The sequence below is a fragment of the Saccoglossus kowalevskii genome, chromosome 6 (genome assembly GCF_978046115.1).
Source record: "Saccoglossus kowalevskii chromosome 6, keSacKowa6.1, whole genome shotgun sequence".
NCBI lineage: Eukaryota > Metazoa > Hemichordata > Enteropneusta > Harrimaniidae > Saccoglossus > Saccoglossus kowalevskii.
In genome coordinates, this window is record NC_140646.1 from 16033886 (window position 1) to 16048124 (window position 14239).

Sequence of the window (14239 nt, forward strand, 5' to 3'; positions counted from 1 at the left end):
ACCCCCTAGCAATAATGTGTGCGAATTTTAACCTGGTTGCGTTTGCGCACTTAAATACAGACTTTGTTTCCTTACGGTCTATAGTTTCCTTTTGTACACGTTATTTTTCTCAACGATTAAAGTCGCCATCTTTTTATTGGAGTCTTGCGCATGTGCATGGGAAGCACCGCCACCCTTTAACTGTAAATTATGTTTTAACGAAACATTAAATGTGCTAGTAATAACTATGAACTCATTCTGTCATTGTGCCGGTATTGTTTCGCTTTTTTTTTGAGGACAGGTGAATATTCTTCAATTTCATTATCATGGTGGGTGAAATATGAAGATGTAGAAAGAGACATTTCCTAGTACAACTCAAAACTATCTGAGTTATCCACCAAACGCCATATGTGTGCACATATGTAATTGTGTTGGGAGGGGGGGGGTATGCATGAAATTGTCAATTCAGCTTAGAACGCCCACCGTCCAGTCATGTTGTTATAAGCGTTACACTCCGTCTTCTCTAATTATGTCAACCCAGTCTGTACTTGTAGTCCAACGAATTTTAATTTAATATGACCCAAAGAACCGTGTAGATTTCTCGTGTTCACATGTTACTAGAAATGTAAATGCGTGTTACATTTGTCATTCGATGGCGTGCTACTGAGGGTTTTCTCCCTAATCGTTTGCTGACATTTCATGGGGTAGACTTATTATACATATCATCTCTGCACGATGTAATGCATCATTTCATGGGGTAGACTTATTATACATATCATCTCTGCACTATGTAATGCATCATTTCATGGGGTAGACTTATTATACATATCATCTCTGCACGATGTAATGTATCATTTCATGGGGTAGACTTATTATACATATCATCTCTGCACTATGTAATGCATCATTTCATGGGGTAGACTTATTATACATATCATCTCTGCACGATGTAATACATCATTTCATGGGGTAGACTTATTATACATATCATCTCTGCATGATGTAATGTATCATTTCATGGGGTAGACGTATTATACATATCATCTCTGCACGATGTAATGCATCATTTCATGGGGTAGACTTATTATACATATCATCTCTGCATGATGTAATGTATCATTTCATGGGGTAGACTTATTATACATATCATCTCTGCACGATGTAATGCATCATTTCATGGGGTAGACTTATTATACATATCATCTCTGCATGATGTAATGTATCATTTCATGGGGTAGACTTATTATACATATCATCTCTGCACGATGTAATGTATCATTTCATGGGGTGGACTTATTATACATATCATCTCTGCACGATGTAATGTATCATTTCATGGGGTAGACTTATTATACATATCATCTCTGCACGATGTAATGTATCATTTCATGGGGTAGACTTATTTTACATATCATCTCTGCACGATGTAATGTATCATTTCATGGGGTAGACTTATTATACATATCATCTCTGCACGATGTAATGTATCATTTCATGGGGTAGACTTATTATACATATCATCTCTGCACGTTGTAATGCATCATTTCATGGGGTAGACTTATTATACATATCATCTCTGCACGATGTAATGCATCATTTCATGGGGTAGACTTATTATACATACCATCTCTGCACGATGTAATGCATCATTTCATGGGGTAGACTTATTATACATATCATCTCTGCACGATGTAATGTATCATTTCATGGGGTAGACTTATTATACATATCATCTCTGCACGATGTAATGTATCATTTCATGGAGTAGACTTATTATACATATCATCTCTGCACGATGTAATGTATCATTTCATGGGGTAGACTTATTATACATATCATCTCTGCACGATGTAATGTATCATTTCATGGGGTAGACTTATTATACATATCATCTCTGCACGATGTAATGTATCATTTCATGGGGTAGACTTATTATACATATCATCTCTGCACGATGTAATGTATCATTTCATGGGGTAGACTTATTATACATATCATCTCTGCACGATGTAATGTATCATTTCATGGGGTAGACTTATTATACATATCATCTCTGCACGATGTAATGTATCATTTCATGGGGTAGACTTATTATACATATCATCTCTGCACGATGTAATGTATCATTTCATGGGGTAGACTTATTATACATATCATCTCTGCACGATGTAATGCATCATTTCATGGGGTAGACTTATTATACATATCATCTCTGCACGATGTAATGTATCATTTCATGGGGTAGACTTATTATACATATCATCTCTGCACGATGTAATGCATCATTTCATGTTTGTGATTTTAATCTGCCACAGTCCATGTATCAAGCTCGGCTGTCCTAAGATATTTGCGATATTTTGCAGTCAACAATATATGCATGGTTTTAAATAGTATCTATCGTGTTATGTGTTGCGTGATAACACATTTATTTCACTTTAGTGTATTATTGTTTGAATTGTGTTGCTGAGAATGTTATTTAATATTTGTTTTTTTTGCAATCGAATGAAGTTGTAGAATCATGTGTTTTTCTTCTTGTTATCCTAGTCATCATACATTTTCTGAATAAAGTATCCGTTAAAATGGACAAGTTTCAAATTGATTAAAGTCGCTTTATGTGTGAATACGAATATGTTATAAAAATGATGCACGTTTTTTTAATTTAAACGCTCAAAATATACAAAATCAACATAATTGGTGCAAAACTGAAGCCGTCATTAAATGTAAAATATCTACTTAATACTGAAGTGACAAACGCGGCCCACAGACGACCAGATATTAAAATTACCCCCTTTTCGTCGTGGGCGCGCTCAATCACGTTGCAACCATGGAACCCATTTCTTATTGATAGATTGCTAATTGAGTCAGAAGTTATAAAACATAACACTCTTGATGAAGTGTCCAAACTACAATACACATTTATATCACAATGTCCTGTTCACAACCAATAACATCAAAAACGGTGTTAGAGTTCAAGGTATTCCGTCATGTTTTTTTATTATGCTGGGAAAACAGTATCACAAAACCATTGTTGTCATGGTAACTAATTATTATCACCAGCTTATAGCCTTAACATGCCACACGCCACAAGAAGTTTTCGGTCATCACAAAGTTATCGTTGGTTTGTGTGGTATCCTGATCACCGGGTAAAAAATGCCCGAATAAACTCTGTCTAACAATAAATGTATATGATTAATGTAAAACACTGATACTTTTTTATATATCTGATTTCTCTCGTGATTTCTTTGATTCTCTGTAAAGTAGCAGAATTTGTTGCGAATTTGTTCAATATAATATTTATGTGGTCAAGTCAGTGTAAAATTACACAGGAACGAGGCGTTAACGCATTGGAGTAAAAACGTGGATATTGTATTTTTACCTGAGACTGAATTTGCCTCAAATATCTTGTTGAGAGACAGACACGATACATGCGTTTCCCTCTCAAATACTTATCCTTAATCTCCTCCCATTGTACCAACTGTTCTCTTGACCAATATAACCATGGTATTTGAGGAAGAATATTTGAGAGACATGAACAGGTATCGTGGGCCTCGCTCACAACGAGATCTCGGCGGCCGAATGTATCTAATGTATATTGATCAATTAGAAATTATAGTTTACGTTGCAACATTAACTTAGATATCAAACACTTGTATAACTAAAGTGTACCTGTTTTATTTTTTCAAACTTCACACAAATCATGACGGCGTGACATTGAACACTATATGATCTGTATTGTGCGTTTGTTTTGCCAGATTCATAAGCCGAAATGTCGGGGACGTGAAACGTTTATCTCTTTATCAAATAATGACCATTAGTTTACTTGCCACGCGTCGTCTTATATAACACACCACGAATAATTTCCTGTAATGTAATAGTAATGTAACTGCTCTGTTACAGCTTGTCGCCAATGTACCATTTAATTAACACTGATTACAACTCTTTTTACAGTTCACGTTCATGTAGCCTGGGTTGTTGCGACACTCGTCGTCAGAGGCCCACCAGCCGCATAATTCATTCTCGTCCAGGCATACTGTGGAAAAACGCAAGGGATATATTCACGTTAATATGTTGTATTTTGCTCGCTTTCACCTTGGACATGTACGACTAAACTAATCACCGGCTATGTATACGCGCTGTAGTTACATCACTCCTCAGAAAACAAATATTACGCTGTTTCCCGAATTATGAAAAATCTACTGACAGTGTTAAGAATATAACAATTGTTCTGCTAATGTGATGTGTTGCTGCGAGCTATCATACTAACTGTTGAACATCACTAGACTGTGACCATTCTCGGACCATACTATAACACATCCTCGTTCTAATGCTGTATATGAAACCTAATTATTATAATTTGCATGTTTGATACAGCGTTTCATTCCAAAAGGTCCCTACATACAGGACACTGTTGTATAGAATCGAACTATTCGAAATTAGCATACATATAATGTAACAGTGCAAGTATTTTACCTTTAGTGTAAGCGGAACACTTCCCACAGCTCCTCTTGCACGATGAATGCATGTAGTTGGGATTTTTATCACATTCGCCACGTCGTGCCCAGTCATCACACATATCGTTGTGATCAATGCAGTCTAACATGATGGTAATATAATGAGAAAAGAAAAGAACAAAGTCCTTCGACAAATATTGTTACATAATTATGAAGTTGTTTGGTAACATAAAGTAGCATGATCTCAAAACTATTTTATTATAATAATTTCCTTATTGCTATTTGGTCGTAAACCTTGAAGGGGTACATCACTAATATATCATTAATTATCGCAAATAACGACAGCATGTAGAAATGGATGCATACTCAACGCATATAATAAGATGTTATATACCTGCTGGTACAACGGATGATGGACATTCCGCGCAACTCTGTTTACAGTTCTCCAACATGTATGTCGGGTTAGCTTGACACTCACCATCAGCAGCCCATGACGCGCAACGTTCGTTTGTGTCTACACAATCTAATATAAAAATATCAATAGTTGGTTATATTATACATCAAGTGTATATCTATGCAAGTATATCAATTAAATGTTATTCGACAATGCATTACATTCCTAATATTTGAAAGATTTATTATTTGATTCGACATGCGCATGCTCATCAAGTTACGCAAGGTCCGCGTTCATTGCACGCTATTTCGGTTCAACGTTGTGGAAGGTGGGTGTTGCGCAGTGAGGTGCACGTTTGCCCACAGTGTCGGGTCTACATTTGGTATTGATATGACGTGGATGATAGCCTTTGTTAAGGTGATCCCTTGTACATCCACAAGGGACATTATAGAACTCAAATAGAAGTGGTTACTTGTTTTACCTTCTGTACACAAATTACAAGTCTTTTTACACTTCGTCTGCATCCACGGGTCTCTATCACATTTGTTGGCCCAAGTACTACACAACTTGTTATCGTCCTTACATTCTGTGTGAAAATATAAAATCGTCATTCTGTAGCATATATATGTATATATACTACTTTATTGCACTATAGTCTCTACCGGTTGGCATGCGTTAACACTCTGTTTCGTGTGACTGTAATATATTGTTCGAATCGATGTCACATGTACGTTGAATGGGTTTTTTACATTTTTTATCGACACTGTCACAAACTATACCATCAATAAGATGAAAACTAATTGGCACATAGTCACCTGATAAGTCACATGATGAATAGCATTTCCCATACTAAATTTGTAGGGTGGTGATTTCAATGGAAAACAAATCCAAAATTCACACATCATAGCATAGGCAATGAGAATTATTTCCATCACGAGGTTTGTCGCACAGGTCAGTACAATAACGCGAGACTGATACTGGCGACATGCCCAATAAAACATGCGCATAAGTGGGATGTTATCAGCTCATTACATGTATGATGATTTGTTTAGTGCTTTGAGATGGCCAGGCGTGAGATTAGACCGAATGTCATCACACATAAAGCAATTGGGCAGATCGGCTGAAAAAAAATTGGATGGACAACTCAATTCAAGTTTTATGTATACTAGATTATATCGAATGAGATTTGTAATATTACTAAATTGTAATGTGGTTTACCTTCTCTCCTCGGTGACACTGTTGTTCTGGACTCAAACTCCTGGAGATGGTCAACTGAAACAATACACAAAGAATAATGATAAACGTCGTTGTTATGATTCATTGAAGTCATGAAGTGAAATGTGATCCCGTCCTAATAATTGGCCTCATTGTATAGCATACATTATATCCTACAGTGGTAATGTTTGATATATAATTGGGAAAGTCAAATTGCGCTGAATATATTACTGTCATTATCCAAAATATGGCAAGAACATGAATGTCCTACATTACCACAATTGTAAAGCTTGTTTATTTTGTATAGATCCACTTCGCTAGGGAAATTTCGCTGACCGATTTCTGCGTCGTTCTTCTTCGGAATTATGGTATCTCCGTCGTTTTTACTGAAAGCATCTTTCGGATAATGCATAATTGAGGTGTAATCATATGGCGAGCCAAGATCATCTATCGTCTGGTGTCCATATTTTTCAAAGTTGTCCTCCATTTCTGTGAAGGGAAACAATAAATATGGTTGTTAACATATTTCTGCCGTGAACACATCGTGGACGTCACATTACCGAGTGGAACTCTCTCTCCGTATGTGGTTGATACGAGGATGCCACAAATTATGCAAGAATCAAATACAGCGGAAGTATTGACCGATGGGTAACGGAGGTCTTGAAAGGTTTGCGACCATGTACTATAATTGTGGTGTCTTCTCAATGACCTTATTATAATACATTTTCCCGATCCAACTTGGTGTAGGAAGCCCAGAACTGGGTGAAAATCGTTGGATCATTCTTTCTAGAACTTTGTTCTCAAAACACCAGCCATCTTGGAAACTCAATGCGTTATCGTTCCATATTTGGAATCCACATTTCCTAATATGGCAGAATGCAGATACCCTGTGCAATACCGATAAGGTGCGTCACGCTGTAACCAATATACGGCGATATGGTGGCAGAGGTGTAATAATATTGTTTATTGAAGTGCCCAAGTACTTACTTGGGAATATATTCTCCCACACGATGGTGACATATTTGTCTCTGTCTGTCCTGCTTTGCTCGTGATAAAATCCCATGGCGTGCATCATTTCATGCATGATAGTACCAAGGTGTTCAGTACAGCCAAATCCTAGCGAGATTTCCTGTTTGCCACCATCACGCCCCACGCTGGACCAGCACCTGAAAACACCAATAATCACATTTAGCTGGAAGACTCACTTTAAGTCTGTGTCGATGTCATAAAAGTGTTTCATTGAAATCTACATACCCTTGTAGAGGAACAAAATGTATATAATTTCTTTCGTCTTCTCTTTTTCTGAATTCAATACACGTTAATTCCTCAAAGTGTCCTATGGCCGCCTGTATACGTTGATTGGCATCTTTATCTGTATTAATGTATATTAAATATTATTTTATTTTTGAAATATGCGTATACTTTGTTAACATCAGTATATACTTCAATGGTTTCCCATGGAAACGCTGTACTAATGATATATCAATAATCTTTCCTTCATAAAATGTATTTATTATATACGTATGTCTAATTACACGCAACAAGTGATAACCAATTCCATACCATAATATTTGTCAATCGTATAATAGATAATACCACCAGGCCATAATTTGTCAACGTCTTTAAGTGCATTGTTGTGTGCCTATGAACAAAACAAAAAAAAGCAATGCTTTGTTGTATCTATGTTACAGTCTTCAAGGCTGGTATGACAGGCTCGTACAATTGCATCCCACTGAATGGAGGGAGTATAAGCAAAATGATGAAACAGTCATAAAACGTCAGTCCTCATGTTTTTTCAATGTGAAATAAATACACACGATTGAAAAAATACCATAAACTAAGTAGACGAGTATAATACCATGCAAATTCACATCATATAATTAAAATGTGTTAAGGACAATAGCACAACTATCAACTGCAGTGAACTCTTTGATTAATAACCCGATTGTCAAACGTCTTTCTGTGAAATGTCCTAGGAAATGAATGACACTTTACTGTTCAGTGTGAAATCTCATAGCGTGGAATATAAAGTTGAAACAAATAACTAGATTTATAGATATCAGTTTCAGTAGTCTTGTAACATGTAAGATATACGTACTCGAGGCCCGAGGTAAATGTCGCCTTCCAGCATCACACCATTTAAATCTACAAAGAGAGTAATTAGAATTGTGGTTAACAAGACTGAGCATGCACTTATTTACTGAGACTGGGTCTATATAACATGTATAGCCGCGTGTGCCATATTGGGGTGTTATGCCATGTGATGAATGTTATGACGTCAGCGCAATCATCAACACAGTAATGAAATGCCAAATGGCAATACTACTTTAGCAGCCAATATTAACATCCTCGGCCAGAAGTGATATTCAATCGGCGATTATGTGATAATACATTGACCAATCAGATCAGTTGTACTTAATATAAATAATTACAATAGTAGTAGTAAATATTATGTTAAAAGAATAATGATTCGCTATATATGCTTACCACTATTGCTTCGTATTATGTCTTCATTTGCTTTAAATACGTATTCCATTGCATCATCTTCATTTATCCCGAAATTAGCGAGAGCTAAAAAGAACAGAACATACGGGATAACGTCTTTCTTGGAAATCACGTGAACAAACAAATAATCTCACACATCTATACAATATAATGTTCAGGCAAGTTTAGGTTGTTATATTATCCTATATAAATCGATTTCTTAGTTCTAATATGGATTCACAAACCGCGTAAGTCCAGTTTTTATGTATGTTTATTATTATGGAATATTACATGGCAAGAATTGTTTGTTTGAAAAAAGATATAATCAACAATAACATCGCCTATGTACGAGGCAGTTATCCAGCGGCCCTCATATTTACGCCTCTTGGAAGAAATGTTGGTGTGAACGCAAAATTATGGTTGCGTGCCGATCCGTGACTAATTCGTAGCTAATAGTGAATATACACCTACTACAATACACACCAATCCCCACAATTAAACACATCGAAACTTCGGATGAAATGTATTTAAAGTGTATTTACCTTCCGGGGAGTTCGTTGGTGTCGACCGCTTTCTCTGATAAAAAAATGAGGTGTAACTGTTTATCATATTTTGTATAAATGTGAGAATAAGGAATCATTAAAATACTTGAGTTGAAAATGTGAATCATTAATAAATGAATTAGTGAAGATATTAGTTATTTTGTTACAATGAATCGTTGTGTCAAGAGCAGTATTCAAACTACCATAATAATTTCTTTACATCCAATGTAGAATATCAAGGGTTATTTATGCTTACCAATATTTCGGGTAAATGTGCGAATTCGTCTTCGTCCGCATCACCGCCGTCCGGTTCTGCAATCTGAAGAGCGTACAACGCGTTACAAATCAAAAGACATAGCTCTATGTTATGTATTTAGTCACCGTAACACCGTTACAAACTGCAATCTACTATACACTGTTTTACACGCGTATAATGTAGTATCCAACACGTTCTACATCATCGCAGTAAACATGATTTTAAACCATACTTACCGGCACACATATGCCATGTTTTATACACCAACACACAGTAACGAAGACGACAATTCCAAATTTTACAGTTTCGAACATAGTGACGAAATGATCTCCCGGTGTACTGTATGGGCATAATATGTGCTTTTACTGTTCAGTAATTAATATATTTTAATTAATAAATTAATAATAACTATTATTGTAATTAAATCCGTTATTTAAAACTCGTACTATGTAATCGGAACTTTGAAATTATCATAATTATTGTTTGATTACAGCTACAATGTGCTATATTTCCGCTAGAGAATAAGCGCAATAAAGTACATTTTTTTAAACAAGAATAGTATTTAAAATCATAAATCATTTAAACCATATTGACAGTAGAGTATGTCTACGAAAATTTCAAGGAACACCTTATAATTTGAAATACTGTTTAGCTTTTTTGTAAAAGAAAACATGTAGTATGCGTAGATTTGTAAATTACGACGGACACTCAGTTGTTCACCTATTTGCATTGGATCACGTGTACTCGATATATTGACTGCCATGGCATAAATTTATATACATAATGATAATTTGATGAGTAAAAATACAAGTCTAAAAACGTAATAGACGATAAAACAAATGACTGGCTGGCATATCGCAATACATGGTCGAACCAGTGAGAGAAAGAACCCAAACCTAGAAATATTCAGCAAATCCTGCCCCACAACTCGCACCCGCCATCAGTGGCGGATCCAGGGGTGGGGGGGCATGCCATATCATCTGCATTACGCATAGTTTCTATGCGATTTACGCTCTGTAATATTAAGCGAAGCCCCCCCCCCCAATACATTTTGCTGGATCCGCCACTGCCCGCCATACATTATTCCGAGGCATTATCCGTGTTATAATCAAGTAACCATACAATTACGAACGACGTCGGCGTACAGACTCCGGAGAGAGCTGTGTACATATGGGGCTAAACGAACCCAACATTCATTATTTAAAACTGAATTCTTGTTTAGCAAGTCTGGTGTTAGATGTGAATGCGTCTCTAAAATCATTGATAAATACAAACACAGTTAGAAGCAACGTAATTATGACTAGATACTACGTATATCTTTTTAATACATGGTTTACACCACACATATACACTATTGATATTAAATTGAATGATGCCATAGTATGTCTCTGATATACGATATTTACTTTGAAATGTAAATTAGATTCTGACATTGTACTTAAGCTTGTTCCTACTTGTATCGATAGAATGGACTTTTAGAAAGCTTGGATACAGGTGGAAATGAGGAGGTGCTACCGTAACGGTAAAAACAACATCTGCGAACAATAACAGTATCAGTCTTAGTCATAACAGTATTAGTCTCAGCGTTATAGATATAAAATGGTGCTAGCCTAGTGTCCCATGATATGTGCACGTTACAAATTATTATAAGTGCATGCTCTGTACATACTGGTGGTCAATCTGACATCGAGACAGAACCGATTAGAACTATTATCCCCTGCCAAATTAACATGGCTGAATTTGCTCACTTTATTTAAATAATTTGGCTTGCAAAAAATCATTGTAGATATCACTTAGCAACACTAACAGTAATCAGCGTTTGAGTAATTTACTTATTTATCTTTCCCAATTAAACATATCCATCATCAATTAACCTAATAATTGGTTCAGGTAATTAACATGGTCGTAGATTTATCATATTTAAAGAATATTTCCATGTTCACAGTTCACAGGTTATGATGTGACATGCGTGAAAAGCAATTCCAAGCACAGAGAAACAGGCAGGTGGCAGTTTAATGTTTGACTGAAACTAAACAATAATACCCCTGTCGCCCACCAATGTGAAATGAAGCCAGATATCAACATATGTCTGAAAACGGCTGTGTTGAATCACAGGGAGCCAAGGAACTATGATCAACTTGAACTGTACGCACTCCCTGTGAGCGGGGAGGAGGGGGCTGGTATCTATTGTAAGAAATAGACTATTTCTTACACTAGATACCAGCCGATACCCCCCCCCCCGCTCATAGAGACTGCGTACTAAAGTTGATTATAGTTCCTGGGCTCCCTGTGGTTGATATAATGGGGCTTCATAAATTTATCGTAATCTGTGGTAATAGATAATGGTCACTACGCGATGGTCACTCACCACTACGATATTTTCAAAGAAGTCAAATTACACTAACACAGTAGTTATACCCTGAATCACAATGGTTTGCTTGAATTTCTCAATATTGTAAACTCACCACTTATACATACAGGTATAATTTAGCAATTATAAGCTGATTAGAGAAATCGGCCAAATCCACGTGAAATTGGAAAATTACAGTTGACCTCATTGTTTTTCAGGATTATACGCTGAATTTTGAAACCAAATGGATTTGATCAACTATCAATATAACAGAAAAAATATAAAGTATGCAAACTTCGTAGCACTTATTGCCAATTCCTCTTGGGAAGCAGCTTTCCGCAGTTTTCTGGTCTTATTATCAGCCTTCACTAGTTTGGAACCAGGGTTTCGATTGGTGACGGGTTGTCGTGTAAGAACATGGTTCCCAATAACAATTCAGTGTCTACTTTGTATATATTTATGCGAATGGAGTTAGTGAGAGTGTCAAATAAAATCAATATCGTAATATAAATAAATAAATAAATAAATAAATAAATAAATAAATAAATAAATAAATAAATAAATAAATAAATAAATAAATAAATAAATAAATAAATAAATGAATGAATGAATGGATGGATGGATGAATGAATGAATGAATGAATGAATGAATGAATAACTAACTAACTAACTAACTAACTAACTAACTAACTAACTAACTAACTAACTAACTAACTAACTAAATAAATAAATAAATAAATAAATAAATAAATAAATAAATAAATAAATAAATAAATAAATAAATAAATAAATAAATAAATAAATAAATAAATAAATAAATAACATGGGCTTTGATGTGCTGGTACTGGAAAGTCTAAAAACTAAAATTCGAATCCTCAATCGGATGATGCGTGGACATGCCATTATATCACGAATGAGTTATAAAATACGATGTTTGGTGAGTGATAAGAAAAATATGAAAAAAAGTTGGTGAGCAAATTCGGTGAGCCTGAAATTTCAACGTTAGCAAAATTCAGTTCACCAAATCATTTAAAGAAATCTCTGACGTGAACGCTGAGAAAACATTTTCTCTTGAAACAAATTAAGGGTGATTAAGTTGAAATGGAAAGGAATCGTTTCAAATACACATATATACAGAACTTTAAGTGTACACTTTGTTTTTAATATAGTAGTATTATATGTACCATGTGAAAAGTAATATGGGTTGTTGGGCTGAATATGGACCCTTGTCCCAGTGTTCAACCTCAACGAAAAAAATGTGGTTGGCCAAAAAATAATACGAAGTCTGAGCCCTAATTTGTTTTGCATGGGCTCGACAACATGCTTTGTTTTTTTGTTTATATTTTTTATTTTTTTAAGTTGACGAGCCCCTTCGCTCTCGACTTGTCGCGGGCATCACGAACGACACCCCCAACTCCAAAAATAGTTTGTTCCGTGCAGGTGATGTTGTTTACCCATGATTCAATTGGCGCGGAAATGCCGCCATTGTTGCTCTTGCATGCTGCTCCGTAAGAAACGGGGATTACTGTGAAAAGTACACTTCTCATTACTTCAAGACATTCAAATACAGCTAATTCGTATACCTGAGGTTTCACAGAAACTGTCGGAAGGTGAGTGCTTATGTGTAACGATAATGAGACCGACAATATCGCTAAATTTCTGAAAACGCGTCGCTCAGTTGGTCGATTTGATTGAAAATGAACAAATAACTAACTGCGTTTTTTTGTTTAATGTTCTGCTTTTGAACAGTGTTTTCTGTTTAATGATACAGCCATCTTTGTGACGAGTCACTGACTGTACGTGGAAATATAGAGTCACATCCTTCGACTCGGGGGGAGGGGTTCTCAGTGAATTATAAACGGGGTAATTCAACTTTTCTGATAAAACTACTGGTCTGACGTTCGTACGTGTATCTTGCACGTCAAAATAATACTCTGAAAAGTAATTTACATCGCTTCAAATAGCTCAAGAAAAATTAATTTCAGTCAAAACCAATAGAGCATTGAGCATTGATTGTAGGGATTATAATTGAAATCTGTCAACCACTTAGTTAATAATAAATTATTGTGCCATATCTGCTGTCCAACTTTATTCTAACAAATTTAAAGGCTTGCGTTTATGACAAGTTTTCTTGCATATCATTAAGTAAATAAATAACAAACAAATATTTACTTGCATCACGTTATAATTTTCTGTCTGGCTGTAATGCTTGTATTAGGTAAAGAAAGAAAAAAATAATAATGTTAATTTGATATGACTACGATGGGTAATATGTTTTAGTTTTGTGCGGATAAACACCCCCTCTGAGCAAATTATATGCATATAATTAATTTATTCAAATTAACTCAAATCTTTGAAAATAATTAACATTTTCTACTTGAATGTTCTTGTAATAATTAACTAATGACACGCTACATAGACAGTGCATTGCATTATTTTTACAACTCTTATGTAGTAGCATGTGAAAAGAGATTATTAGCGGAGAGCTTCATCCCGTTTCAACACTGTGCTCTCTAGCTAGTGTTGGTGCATGCATCACCATTTGAAAAACAACTTGTAAAATCACAT

The 14239-nt window shown here is 35.5% G+C and overlaps 2 protein-coding genes across 2 annotated transcripts in view; one reads left to right on the forward strand and one right to left on the reverse strand.

The window, feature by feature from the left end:
• Positions 1–2941: 2941 nt before the first annotated feature.
• On the reverse strand, positions 2942–9132 carry LOC100367275 (high choriolytic enzyme 2-like). Its single transcript, XM_085500586.1, has 12 exons — positions 9066–9132; positions 8527–8610; positions 8138–8184; positions 7603–7681; positions 7294–7411; positions 7027–7205; positions 6316–6528; positions 6043–6096; positions 5306–5410; positions 4825–4953; positions 4450–4572; positions 2942–4009 (listed from the first exon to the last, which is right to left on the reverse strand). The coding sequence occupies exons 1-12, from the start codon at positions 9130–9132 to the stop codon at positions 3900–3902; spliced, it is 1308 nt and encodes a 435-aa protein (XP_085356712.1). The 3' UTR covers positions 2942–3899.
• A 3970-nt stretch (positions 9133–13102) lies between these two features.
• The window catches only part of LOC100367056 (uncharacterized), a 43557-nt gene continuing 42420 nt past the window's right edge, over positions 13103–14239 (forward strand). Inside the window, exon 1 of the mRNA XM_085500110.1 lies at positions 13103–13281. The gene's annotated coding sequence lies outside the window, so the exon portion shown is untranslated. The remainder of the gene's footprint in view (positions 13282–14239) is intronic.